Below are 14,399 nucleotides of genomic sequence, written 5' to 3' on the forward strand. Positions count from 1 at the left end.
TGGTGTGCTTCAGTCCACAAGGTCACAAAGAATTGGACATGAATTAGCATCTGAACAACAACAACACATTGGCTGGCAGTCCGTAAAAGTTTCATCAATATCTCTGTATCTGGCAGAAAGTGAGTGTCAAAGTATGGTGAGTTGGGAGTTTCAGGACTGAAAAAAAAGGAGTTGTGGTTATCAAAGAGAATTCTTGTGTCAGGTTCTGTTCCCCTACATTTTTCTGTTTTCTAGCTTACAGGTTCAGGAGGCCCTCTCTGGTCTGGGCCTAAACGCAGGCCATACCCACTCATCTTTGATGTCAATAATGTAAGTCTACTCTCCTGTGTCTCCTGCAGTTGGGTAGAATGTCACTGAATGGGTGCTAAGGAGGCTGAGCCTCTGTAGATGAGTACTGATGTTCTTACCCCTCCATACCTTGCCTCCTTTAAGGCTCTGCATCTGGACTACATGACAGCTGCTGCCAACAGCTTTGCCCAGACTTATGGGAGAAGGAAATGGCAACCCACTCCAGTGTTCTTGCCTGGAGAGTCCCAGGGATGGGGGAGCCTGGTGGGCTGCTGTCTATGGGGTCGCGCAGAGTCCGACATGACTGAAGCGACTTAGGAGCAGCAGCAGCAGCAGCATGGGTTGATGGGCTCTCAGCATCAGAATGCTGTCACCACACTCATTCAGTCTATGCAGGTCCCTGAGTTCACCCCAAATTCCTGCGTCAGGATCCAAGTCTCTGATAAGGAGCTGCAAACCTGTTCCTCTGTTGGTGAGAGCACTTGATTTGGGCTGGAACCACCACACTACTGTAGCCCATGTCAATGCAAGGCTTCTGTGCCCTTTTGCTTTGCCCCTGGCTCTGCTCTGATATCTCAGGTCTGAGGTTTACCCTCTGCTCTTTTTCCTTGCTTCTTCATTTGATTGAGACAAATTCTCTCTCACATTACTTCTTTCTTCTCCTTCTTTCAGATAGACCATGTCTTTTCTATGTTTTTTTTCCCTGTTTTGTTCCTTTTTTCCTATACTTCTGTAGAAGAGCTGGACAAAAATATCTTCATGAACCAGATAATCATGATGATGTGATCACTCATCTAAGCCAGACATCCTGGAATATGAAGTCAAGTGTGCCTTAGAAAGCATCACTATGAACAAAGCTACTGAAGGTGATGGAATTTCAGTTGAACTATTTCAAATCCTGAAAGATGATGCTGTGAAAGTGTTGCACTCAATATGCCAGCAAATTTGGAAAACTCAGCAGTAGCCACATGACTGGAAAAGGTCAGTTTTCATTCCAATCCCAAAGAAAGGCAATGCCAAACAATGCTCAAACTACTGCACAATTGCACTCATCTCACATGCTAGTAAAGTAATGCTCAAAATTCTCCAAGCCAGGCTTCAGCAATACATGAACCACGAACTTCCAGATGTTCAAGTTGGTTTTAGAAAAGGCAGAGGAACCAGAGATCAAACTGCCAATATCCGCTGGTTCATGGAAAAAGCAAGAGAGTTCCAGAGAAACATCTATTTCTGCTTTATTGATTATGCCAAAGCTGTTGACTGTGTGGATCACAATAAACTGTGGAAAATTGTGAAAGAGATGGGAATACCAGACCACCTGACCTGCCTCTTGAGGAATCTGTATGCAGGTCAGAAAGCAACAGTTAAAACTGGACATGGAACAAGAGACTCTTTCCAAACAGGAAAAGGAGTACGTCTAGGCTGTATATTGTAACCCTGCTTACTTAACTTATATGCAGAGTGCATCATGAGAAATGCTTGACTGGAAGAAACACAAGATGGAATCAAGATTACAGGGAGAAATATCAATAATCTCAGATATGCAGATGACAATACCCATATGGCAGAAAGTGAAGAAGACATAAACAGCCTCTTGATGAAAGTGAAAATGGAGAGTGAAATGTTGGCTTAAAGCTCAACATTCAGAAAACGAAGATCATGGCATTTGGTCCCATCACTTTATTGGAAATAGATGGGGAAATAGTGTAAATAATGTCACACTTTATTTTTTGGGGGGCTCCAAAATCACTGCAGATTGTGATTGCAGCCATGAAATTAAAAGACGCTTACCCCTTGGAAGAAAAGTTATGGCCAAACTAGATAGCATATTCAAAAGCAGAGACATTACTTTGCAGACTAAGGTCCATCTAGTCAAGGCTATGGTTTTTCCAGTGGTGATGTATGGATGTGAATGTTGGACTGTAAAGAAAGCTGAGTGCTGAATAGTTGATGCTTTTGAACTGTGGTGTTGGAGAAGACTCTTGAGAGTCACTTGGACTTCAAGGAGATCCAACTAGTCCATTCTGAAGGAGATCAGCCATGGGATTACTTTGGAAGGAATGATGCTAAAGCTGAAAATCCAGTACTTTGATTACCTCATGAGAAGAGTTGACTCATTGGAAAAGACTATGATGCTGGGATGGATTGGGGACAGGACGAGAAGGGGACGACCGAGGATGAGATGGCTGCATAGTATCACTGACTCGATGGATGCACATCTGAGTGAACTCTGGGAGTTGGTGATGTAACAGGGAGCCCTGGCATGCTGCAATTCATGGGGTCGCAAAGAATCAGACAAGACTGAGTGACTGAATTAAACAAAACTGAGATAGAAATGGATATGATTTCTACCAGTAGTCTCTGTGCCTGATTTCTCCTCTGGTTCATTTTGACAGATCTCCTCATCTCAGTGCAGTTCGGTCACTCAGTCGTGTCCGACTTTGTGATGCCATGAATTGCAGCACTCCAGGCCTTCCTGTCCATCACCAACTCTTGGAGTTTGCCCAAACTCATGTCCATCGAGTCAGTGATGTCTTCCAGCCATTTCATCCTCTGTCGTCCCCTTGTTCTCCTGCTCCCAATACCTCCCAACATTAGCGGCCTTTCCAATGAGTCAACTGGCTGCAAGAGGCTTCCAAAGTATTGGAGTTTCAGCTTTAGCATCATTCCTTCAAAAATACAGCCAGGACTGATCTCCTTTAGAATGGACTGGTTCTATCTCCTTGCAGTCCAAGGGACTCTTAAGAATCTTCTCCACTGCCACAATTTAAAAGCATCAATACCTCTGTGCTCAGCTTTCTTCACAGCCCAACTCTTTAATGTGTTATTAATTTGTGTGTATATCTTTTCTCATCTTTCTCTCAAGAATTTCCTCATGTCTCCATGTGTAAATGTTCCCCAACTCAAAATTCCAAGTCTCCCCTACCTTTCTTGTGTTCTATAAACCTCTCTATATATTTTATCTTCTTGTTTATATCCCTCAATTTCTTCCTTTGTATATCTGTCCTCTCCACCTAAATCTCTTCCATTTTCTGTCTGAAATAGCTACTCACTCAGATGCCTCTTTGTATATTTCTCTTTAGGCATCTCCCTACCTATCTCCCCTTCAGATGTTTTCTACTGACTATATATATATATATAAATATATATATATATATATGTGTGTGTGTGTGTGTGTGTGTATATGAATATATATGTGAATATATATATATGAATATAAAATATATATATTTTAATCTGCACTATTTTTCCCCTCCTTCCTTCTCATATATGTCCTGTTTACTGGGTTCACTACTCTCTTTCCTATTGGTGCATTTCCTGGCAATATTCCTTTCTGTATCATTTATACCCTGGTATCTTCTCTGCCCTTTATCTTATTTCTTATCTTCTCTCTTCTCTGTCTTGCGTCTTTAAGATATATTTATGTTATCACTGACATCCCGTGTTTGTTTGTTTGTTTAAGATTTTGGTAAAAATCACAGGAGTTTTACCGTCTTAATCATGTTTCAAATTATGCTTCAGTTCATTTCAGTTCAGTCGCTCAGTCGTGTCTGACTCCTTGTGACCCCATGAATCTCAGCATGGCAGGCCTCCCTGTCCATCACCAATTCTCAGAGTTCATTCAGATTCACGACCATCGAGTCAGTGATGCCATACTGCCATCTCATCCTCTGCCGTCCGCTTCTCCTCAAATCCCTCCCAGCATAAGAGTCTTTTGTAATGAGTCAACTCTTTGCATGGGGTGGCCAAAGTACTGGATTTTCCGCTTTAGCATCATTCCTTCCAAAGAAGTCCCAGGGATGATCTTCTTCAGAATGGACTGGTTGGATCTCCTTGCAGTCCAGGTGACTCTCAAGAGACTTCTCCAACACCACAGTTCAAAGGCATCAATACTTTGGCGCTCAGACTTCTTCACAGTCCAACTCTCACATCCATACATGACCACAGGAAAAACCATAGCCTTGACTAGGTGGACCTTAGACTGCAAAGTAATGTCTCTGCTTTTGAATATGCTATCTAGGTTGATCATAACTTTTCTTCCAAGAAGTAAGCATCTTTTAATTTCATGGCTGCAGTCACCATGTGCAGTGATTTTGGATCCCCAAAAATAAAGTCTGACACTGTTTCCAGTGTTTCCCCATCTATTTCCCATGAAGTGATTGGATTGGATACCATGATCTTCGTTTTCTGAATGTTGAGCTTTAAGCCAACTTTTTCACTCTCCTCTTCACTTTCATCAATAGGCTTTTTAGTTCCTCTTCACTTTCTGTTGTAATGGTGGTGTCATCTGCATATCTGAAGTTATTGATATTTTAAGCAGTATTAAATACAGTTACATTGTGCAGGAAATTTCTAGAACTTAACTTGCAAATCTTTTTTTTTTTTTTTTAAATTTTTAGTTTTTTATTTTTTAAATTTTAAAATCTTTAATTCTTACATGCATTCCCAAACATGAACCCCCCTCCCACCTCCCTCCCCAGAACATCTTTCTGGGTCATCCCCATGCACCAGCCCCAAGCATGCTGCATCCTGCGTCAGACATAGACTGGCGATTTAATTCACATGATAGTATACATGTTAGAATGCCATTCTCCCAAATCATCCCACCCTCTCCCTCTCCCTCTGAGTCCAAAAGTCCGTTATACACATCTGTGTCTCTTTCCCTGTCTTGCATACAGGGTCGTCATTGCCATCTTCCTAAATTCCATATATATGTGTTAGTATACTGTATTGGTGTTTTTCTTTCTGGCTTACTTCACTCTGTATAATCGGCTCCAGTTTCATCCATCTCATCAGAACTGATTCAAATGAATTCTTTTTAACGGCTGAGTAATACTCCATTGTGTATATGTACCACAGCTTTCTTATCCATTCATCTGCTGATGGACATCTAGGTTGTTTCCATGTCCTGGCTATTATAAACAGTGCTGCGATGAACATTGGGGTACATGTGTCTCTTTCAATTGTGGTTTCCTCGGTGTGTATGCCCAGAAATGGGATTGCTGGGTCATAAGGTAGTTCTATTTGCAAATTTTTAAGGAATCTCCACACTGTTCTCCATAGTGGCTGTACTAGTTTGCATTCCCACCAACAGTGTAGGAGGGTTCCCTTTTCTCCACACCCTCTCCAGCATTTATTGCTTGCAGATTTTTGGATCGCAGCCATTCTGACTGGTGTGAAGTGGTACCTCATTGTGGTTTTGATTTGCATTTCTCTAATAATGAGTGATGTTGAGCATCTTTTCATGTGTTTGTTAGCCATCCGTATGTCTTCTTTGGAGAAATGTCTATTTAGTTCTTTGGCCCATTTTTTTATTGGGTCGTTTATTTTTCTGGAGTTGAGCTGCAGAAGTTGCTTGTATATTTTTGAGATTAGTTGTTTGTCAGTTGCTTCATTTGCTATTATTTTCTCCCATTCAGATGGCTGTCTTTTCACCTTGCTTATATTTTCCTTGGTTGTGCAGAAGCTTTTAATTTTAATTAGATCCCATTTGTTTATTTTTGCTTTTATTTCCAGCATTCTGGGAGGTGGATCATAGAGGATCCTGCTGTGATTTATGTCTGAGAGTGTTTTGCCTATGTTCTCCTCTAGGAGTTTTATAGTTTCTGATCTTACATTTAGATCTTTAATCCATTTTGAGTTTATTTTTGTGTGCGGTGTTAGAAAGTGATCTAGTTTCATTCTTTTACAAGTGGTTGACCAGTTTTCCCAGCACCACTTGTTAAAGAGATTGTCTTTACTCCATTGTATATTCTTGCCTCCTTTGTCAAAGATAAGGTGTCCATATGTGTGTGGATTTATCTCTGGGCTTTCTATTTTGTTCCATTGATCTATATGTCTGTCTTTGTGCCAGTACCATACTGTCTTGATGACTGTGGCTTTGTAGTAGAGCCTGAAGTCAGGCAAGTTGATTCCTCCAGTTCCATTCTTCTTTCTCAAGATTGCTTTGGCTATTCGAGGTTTTTTGTATTTCCATACAAAGCTTGAAATTATTTGTTCTAGTTCTGTGAAAAATGTGGCTGGTAGCTTGATAGGGATTGCATTGAATTTGTAAATTGCTTTGGGTAGTATACTCATTTTCACTATATTGATTCTTCCAATCCATGAACATGGTATATTTCTCCATCTATTAGTGTCCTCTTTGATTTCTTTCATCAGTGTTTTATAGTTTTCTATATATAGGTCTTTAGTTTCTTTAGGTAGATATATTCCTAAGTATTTTATTCTTTTCGTTGCAATGGTGAATGGAATTGTTTCCTTAATTTCTTTTTCTACTTTCTCATTATTCGTGTATAGGAATGCAAGGGATTTCTGTGTGTTGATTTTATATCCTGCAACTTTACTATAGTCATTGATTAGCTCTAGTAATTTTCTGGTGGAGTCTTTAGGGTTTTCCATGTAGAGGATCATGTCATCTGCAAACAGTGAGAGTTTTACTTCTTCTTTTCCAATTTGGATTCCTTTTATTTCTTTTTCTGCTCTGATTGCTGTGGCCAAAACTTCCAGAACTATGTTGAATAGTAGCAGTGAAAGTGGACACCCTTGTCTTGTTCCTGACTTTAGGGGAAATGCTTTCAATTTTTCACCATTGAGGATAATCTTTGCTGTGGGTTTGTCATAAATAGCTTTTATTATGTTGAGATATGTTCCTTCTATTCCTGCTTTCTGGAGAGTTTTTATCATAAATGGATGTTGAATTTTGTCAAAGGCCTTCTCTGCATCTATTGAGATAATCATATGGTTTTTATTTTTCAATTTGTTAATGTGGTGAATTACATTGATTGATTTGCGGATATTGAAGAATCCTTGCATCCCTGGGATAAAGCCCACTTGGTCATGATGTATGATCTTTTTAATGTGTTGTTGGATTCTGATTGCTAGAATTTTGTTGAGGATTTTTGCATCTATGTTCATCAGAGATATTGGCCTGTAGTTTTCTTTTTTTGTAACATCTTTGTCAGGTTTTGGTATTAGGGTGATGGTGGCCTCATAGAATGAGTTTGGAAGTTTACCTTCCTCTGCAATTTTCTGGAAGAGTTTGAGGAGGATAGGTGTTAGCTCTTCTCGAAATTTTTGGTAGAATTCAGCTGTGAAGCCATCTGGACCTGGGCTTTTGTTTGCTGGAAGATTTCTGATTACAGTATCAATTTCCGTGCTTGTGATGGGTCTGTTAAGATTTTCTATTTCTTCCTGGTTCAGTTTTGGAAAATTGTACTTTTCTAAGAATTTGTCCATTTCTTCCATGTTGTCCATTTTATTGGCATACAACTGCTGATAGTAGTCTCTTATGATCCTTCGTATTTCTGTGTTGTCTGTTGTGATCTCTCCATTTTCATTTCTAATTTTATTGATTTGATTTTTCTCTCTTTGCTTCTTGATGAGTCTGGCTAATGGTTTGTCAATTTTATTTATCCTTTCAAAGAACCAGCTTTTGGCTTTGTTGATTTTTGCTATGGTCTCTTTTGTTTCTTTTGCATTTATTTCTGCCCTAATTTTTAAGATTTCTTTCCTTCTACTAACTCTGGGGTTCTCCAACTCTTCCTTTTCTAGTTGCTTTAGTTGTAGAGTTAGGTTATTTATTTGACTTTTTTCTTGTTTCTTGAGGTATGCCTGTATTGCTATGAACTTTCCTCTTAGCACTGCTTTTATAGTGTCCCACAGGTTTTGGGTTGTTGTGTTTTCATTTTCATTAGTTTCTATGCATATTTTGATTTCTTTTTTGATTTCTTCTGTGATTTGTTGGTTATTCAGAAGTGTGTTGTTCAACCTCCATATGTTGGAATTTTTAATAGTTTTTCTCCTGTAATTGAGATCTAATCTTAATGCATTATGGTCAGAAAAGATGCTTGGAATGATTTCGATTTTCTTGAATTTATCAAGTTTAGATTTATGGCCCAGGATGTGATCTATCCTGGAGAAGGTTCCATGAGCACTTGAAAAAAAGGTGAAATTCGTTGTTTTGGGGTGAAATGTCCTATAGATATCAATTAGGTCTAACTGATCTAATGTATCATTTAAAGTTTGCGTTTCTTTGTTAATTTTCTGTTTAGTTGATCTGTCCATAGGTGTGAGTGGGGTATTAAAGTCTCCCACTATTATTGTGTTATTGTTGATTTCCCCTTTCATACTTGTTAGCATTTGTCTTACATATTGCGGTGCTCCTATATTGGGTGCATATATATTTATAATTGTTATATCTTCTTCTTGGATTGTTCCTTTGATCATTATGTAGTGGCCTTCTTTGTCTCTTTTCACAGCCTTTGTTTTAAAGTCTATTTTATCGGATATGAGTATTGCCACTCCTGCTTTCTTTTGGTCTCTATTCGCGTGGTATATCTTTTTCCAGCCCTTCACTTTCAGTCTGTATGTGTCCCTTGTTTTGAGGTGGGTCTCTTGTAAGCAGCATATAGAGGGGTCTTGTTTTTGTATCCATTCGGCCAGTCTTTGTCTTTTGGTTGGGGCGTTCAACCCATTTACGTTTAAGGTAATTATTGATAAGTATGATCCCGTTGCCATTTACTTTATTGTTTTGGGTTCGGGTTTATACACCCTTTTCGTGTTTCCTGCCTAGAGGATATCCTTTAGAATTTGTTGGAGAGCTGGTTTGGTGGTGCTGAATTCTCTCAGCTTTTGCTTGTCTGTAAAGCTTTTGATTTCTCCTTCGTATTTGAATGAGATCCTTGCTGGGTACAGTAATCTGGGCTGTAGGTTATTGTCTTTCATCACTTTAAGTATGTCTTGCCATTCCCTCCTGGCCTGAAGAGTTTCTATTGACAGATCAGCTGTTATCCTTATGGGAATCCCCTTGTGTGTTATTTGTTGTTTTTCCCTTGCTGCTTTTAATATTTGTTCTTTGTGTTTGATCTTTGTTAATTTGATTAATATGTGTCTTGGGGTGTTTCGCCTTGGGTTTATCCTATTTGGGACTCTCTGTGTTTCTTGGACTTGGGTGATTATTTCCTTCCCCATTTTAGGGAAGTTTTCAACTATTATCTCCTCAAGGATTTTCTCATGATCTTTCTTTCTGTCTTCTTCTTCTGGGACTCCTATAATTCGAATGTTGGAGCGTTTCATATTGTCCTGGAGGTCTCTGAGATTGTCCTCGTTTCTTTTAATTCGTTTTTCTTGTTTCCTCTCTGATTCATTTATTTCTACCATTCTATCTTCTATTTCACTAATCCTATCTTCTGCCTCCGTTATTCTACTATTTGTTGCCTCCAGAGTGTTTCTGATCTCATTTATTGTGTTATTCATTATATTTTGACTCTTTTTTATTTCTTCTAGGTCCTTGTTAAACCTTTCTTGCATCTTCTCAATCCTTGTCTCTAGGCTATTTATCTGTGATTCCATTTTGATTTCAAGATTTTGGATCATTTTCACTATCAATATTCAGAATTCCTTCTCCGGTAGATTCCCTACTTCTTCCTCTTTTGTTTGGTTTGGTGGGCAACTCTCCTGTTCCTTTACCTGCTGAGTATTCCTCTGTCTCTTCATCTTGGTTATATTGCTGCGTTTGGGGTGGCCTTTTTATATTCTGATAATTTGTGGAGTTCTCTTTATTATGGAGCTTCCTCACTTTGGGTGGGGTTCTATCAGTGGCTTGTCAAGGTTTCCTGGTTAGGGAGGCTTGTGTTGGAGTTTTGGTGGGTGGAGCTGGGTTTCTTCTCTCTGGAGTGCAATGGAGTGACCCGTAATGGGTTATGAGACATCAAAGGTTTTGGGATAATTTTGAGCTGCCTGTATATTGAGGCTCAGGGGAGTGTTCCTGTGTTGCTGGAGAATTTGCGTGGTATGTCTTGTTTTGGAACTTGTTGGCCCTTGGGTGGAGCTTGGTTTCAGTGTAGGTATGAAGGCATTTGATGAGCTCCTATTGCTTAATGTTCCCTGAATTCAAGAGTTCTCTAATGTTTTCAGGCTTTGGGTTTAAGCTTCCTGCTTCTGGTTTTCAGTTTTATTTTCACAGTAGCCTCTAGACTTCTCCATCTATACAGCACCGATGATAAAACATCTAGGTTAAAGATGAAAACTTTCTCCACCTTGAGGGACACTCAGAGAGGTTCACTGAGTTACAAGGAGAAGAGAAGATGGAGGGGGTAGTTAGAGGTAACTGGAATGAGATGCGGTGAGATCAAGAGAGGAGAGAGCAGGCTAGCCAGTAGTCACTTCCTTATGTGCGCTCTATAGTCTGGACCGCTCAGAGGTATTTACAGAGTTATACGGGGAAGAGGAGAGGGAGGAAGTAGACAGAGGTGACCAGGAGGATAAGAGAATGGAATGAGTAGGAGAGAGACAAATCCTGCCAGTAACCAGTTCCTTAGGTGTTCTCTACCGTCTGGAACACACAGAGATTCACAGAGTTGGATAGAGAAGAGATGGGGGAGAAAAGAGACAGAGGCCACCTGGTGGAGAAAGAGGAGAGGCCAGAGGAGGAGAGAGTGGACAAGTCAGTAATCTCGCTCTCAGGTAAACTTGGGTAGTGAAGTTTGGGTTTTTAAATGTACAAAATTGACAACAAAGATTAAAAATCTGGAGTAGAGGTTGGATTTTCAAAGATACAATATTAAGGAAAAGCAGAAGGAAAAAGGAAGAAAGAAAAAAAAAGAATTATTAAAAAACAAACAAACAAACAAAAAAAAACCAAAACACCAACAACCATCCAAAGAGTATATATGGTGTTTGCCTTAAAAAAAAAAAAAAGTCTTTTTTTTTTTAAAAATAGTAATACTAGGTTATAGAAATCAAAATTAGAGGAGAAATAGAAGACTTAACAATTAAAAAAAAGCTCGGAAAAAAAAGAAAAAAAAAAGCAAAAGGCAAAAAAAAAAAGAATGATTTTAAAAATATTTAAAAATTAAAAATATATCTGGCTCTTCTCTGATGTTATGGGCCATGTGGGCTCACTTCCAAGGTGGTTCCCTCTGTTTAACTTCTTCTGTTTGCTGGTTTTTAGGCTCACTAGTTCAGTCGCGCTGTGGGGAGGGGGATGCTGCAAACAAATAGCACTGCCGTGTGTACACAGTATCTCTGCCCCGCTTGACCTGTCCTTTCTCGCGGCGTACAAACCGCTCCGGCTCTACGATGCTCAGCCGGGAACCGTCTGGGGCCGGCCCTAGGCTGCGTGCACTTCCCCGGTCCAAGCCGCTCAGGTTCGGCCCTCAGGCAGCCCTCAGAGGCACAAATGTGGCTGGGACTGCGCTTTGTGCCCTTCCCAGGTCCGAGTAGCTCAGGAGTTTGGCGAGCGCGATCGCCGGGGCTTGTCACCTTTTCCGCCGCTACCGCTCAGCTCTCTGGGTGGACCGCTGGGGCACCCCGTGAGGCAGACTGTGACTGTCCAGCACCCCCAGAAGTCTTAGCAAAGGAGCCTGCTTGCAGTTAGGTAAGTAAAGTCTCTCCGGGTCTGCAATTGCCCCTTTCCAGTCCTTAGGGCTCTGGCTGCCTGTCCCCGGCGGGGAATGGTCTGCAGCCGGCTTTTTCCGCTCCGTCCTTTGTTCTGTGCTCAGTCCTGGCGGTGTCTTATGTTCGAGCTTTTCGCGTGGTAGCTATCCCACAGTCTGGTTTGCTAGCCCAAGTTAGATCGTTCTGGTTGCGCTTGGGGCGTTCCTGCCCGATTCTTGCAAAGCTCTGCAGCCCGCGCCTCCCGCGCGTCCCTGCCCTGCCCCCACTTCCCAATGGCGGATGCAGGCGTCTGTGCTGCTTTTCTGCTGGGGGAGTTACTGGTGGGCTTGTAATCTCTTGGTTTTAATTATTTATCTATTTTTCCTTCCTGTTATGTTGCCCTCTGTGTTTCCAAGGCTCGCCACAGACTCGGCAGGGAGAGTGTTTCCTGGTGTTTGGAAACCTCTCTTCTTAAAATTCCCTTCCCGGGACGGGCTTCCCTTCCCGGGACGGAGCTCCCTCCCCACCTCCTTTGTCTCCTTTTTCGTCTTTTATATTTTTTCCTACCTGTTTTTGAAGACAATGGTCTGCTTTTCTGGTTGCCTGATGTCCTCTGCCAGCCTACAGAAGTTGTTTTGTGGAGTTTGCTCGGCGTTGAAATGTTCTTTTGAGGAATTTGTGAGGGAGAACGTGATCTTCCCGTCCTATTCCTCCGCCATCTTTTTCTGTCTCCCTAACTTGCAAATCTTAAACCCTATACCCATCAAGCGGTAACACCCCAGGTCCCTTCCCCTCTGCCTCTGGCAGACAATACTGTATATTCCAGTTGTATGATTTTTATTTTTAGGTACCTTATGCAACATTTTACTTTCTCTCCCTGTCTAAACATGTAGTTCTGAGTCCATTTATGATGTTAAACTTCCAGGATTTAAATGTTCCTTTTAGGGAGGCTTAATGTTTCACTGAATGGATAGATCATGTTTTTGCATCCATACATCCTTCAGTGAGTAACTTGGGTTGTTCCCAAATTTTTTACAAATAGTATCACTGTCTAAACCTTTCTCAGTGTCTCAGTCTTTTCCCTCAGTGTCCCACACACCAGTCTACTTCTTTTTTCTTTGGGGTGTTTCTGACTTATATTTCCCACTTTATTTTAGTCTTTCACGTGCTGTCTCTCCATTTAAAACCCTTTATCTGTGTGAATTTCTCTGCCTTACTACAAACTCCTGCTTTAAATTCAGACTCTGGCCTTGAATGTAACGTGTATCTGGGAATTGACATGTACTATCTCTTGATGGCAGATGATAACCACCTACAGGAGCTCATGGCTATGCTGTCCATTCCATAGAGCCTTTCTGGTTTCAAGATGTATCCCATCAACTTTGAGAAGGTGCTTAGGAGGGGAGAACCCTCAGCAGCACAGGAGGATGGGCTAAGACATCTTTAGCTTACATGGGGTTTACATACCCACCATGAAGCCCAGTTATTTTTTGGCCTGGGACATCTTTGGCTGGACTGGCATGTATTGGAGGACAATAGATATCAGTCCTTACTATCTGAAAAAACCTTTGGTTCCTAATCTGCTTCCTCTTTTTGCTCTGTCTCCCCTCAACAATAGGATGATGACACTAACTTTCACATGGATTTCACTGTGGCTGCATCCAACCTCTGGACAGAGAACTATAACATTCCCCCTGCAGACCAGCATAATGTAACAAAAATTTGGATCTAAGTAAGCCAGAAAGAAAAACACCAATACAGTATACTAACACATATATATGGAATTTAGGAAGATGGCAATGACGACCCTGTATGCAAGACAGGGAAAGAGACACAGATGTGTATAACGGACTTTTGGACTCAGAGGGAGAGGGAGAGGGTGGGATGATTTGGGAGAATGACATTCTAACATGTATACTATCATGTGAATTGAATCGCCAGTCTATGTCTGACGCAGGATGCAGCATGCTTGGGGCTGGTGTATGGGGATGACCCAGAGAGATGTTATGGGGAGGGAGGTGGGAGGGGGGTTCATGTTTGGGAATGCATGTAAGAATTAAAGATTTTAAAATTTAAAAAATAAAAAACTAAAAATTAAAAAAAAAAGAAAAAAAATTTAAAAAATAAAAAACTAAAAAAAAAAGAAAAAAAGGAAAAAAAAATTTGGATCTAACCTTGAACCGTTTCCAAATTTGAATCTGCCATATATGACCTTCTCAGTGGGACCTCAATCTCTCTTAACAACCACCGCTGGTCTCCACAGTCTGTGTCATAGATCAAGCTGACTGCAGGGAAGATCATCCTAGCCATGGCTACAACGACAGCAGCTATATTTGGCCTTGTATGTCTGGAGTTGTACAGAGTGGTACAGGGACACCAACAGTTTGAGTTCAATAAGAATAGCTTCTATAACTTGGCTTTACCCTTTCTCTGCTTCCCTGGGCCCCTTGCCTCACCTCATCACCAGATAAAGTCGTGTTTTATGGAAACCTTTGGTATTACTCATCAGTAAGTGATACTATATATGTGTATGAGTAAGTGGTACATGTATCTTAGCCTTGGAGGTCTGGCTCTGGTTTTCATCATTCTGGAAGTTTAATTTTGTGCCCTCTGTGTTCATTGTTTTTGTGCCCTCTGTGTTAATTGTTTGAACCTGTGCACTGTGGAAATGAAACTGTCATATTTGTGATTTATAGAAGAGACTCTATCCTGGGCATGTCCCTTGATTTACTATA

General features: G+C 40.7%; 1 protein-coding gene and 1 pseudogene across 1 annotated transcript in view; one reads left to right on the top strand and one right to left on the bottom strand.

Moving 5' to 3' along the window:
• LOC138431446 (melanoma antigen preferentially expressed in tumors-like) overlaps positions 1–14,399 on the bottom strand; it is a 621,360-nt pseudogene that overhangs the window by 146,686 nt on the left and 460,275 nt on the right.
• The window catches only part of LOC138431251 (ubiquitin-like modifier-activating enzyme 1), a 28,503-nt gene that overhangs the window by 13,452 nt on the left and 652 nt on the right, over positions 1–14,399 (top strand). Inside the window, 6 exon segments of the mRNA XM_069573386.1 lie at positions 235–309; positions 433–484; positions 626–760; positions 12,966–13,054; positions 13,283–13,375; positions 13,940–14,128. Of these exon segments, the coding sequence (XP_069429487.1) occupies positions 235–309; positions 433–484; positions 626–760; positions 12,966–13,054; positions 13,283–13,375; positions 13,940–14,128 (633 nt within the window).

The sequence above is a fragment of the Ovis canadensis genome, chromosome Y, assembly GCF_042477335.2.
Source record: "Ovis canadensis isolate MfBH-ARS-UI-01 breed Bighorn chromosome Y, ARS-UI_OviCan_v2, whole genome shotgun sequence".
NCBI classification, from domain to species: Eukaryota; Metazoa; Chordata; class Mammalia; order Artiodactyla; family Bovidae; genus Ovis; species Ovis canadensis.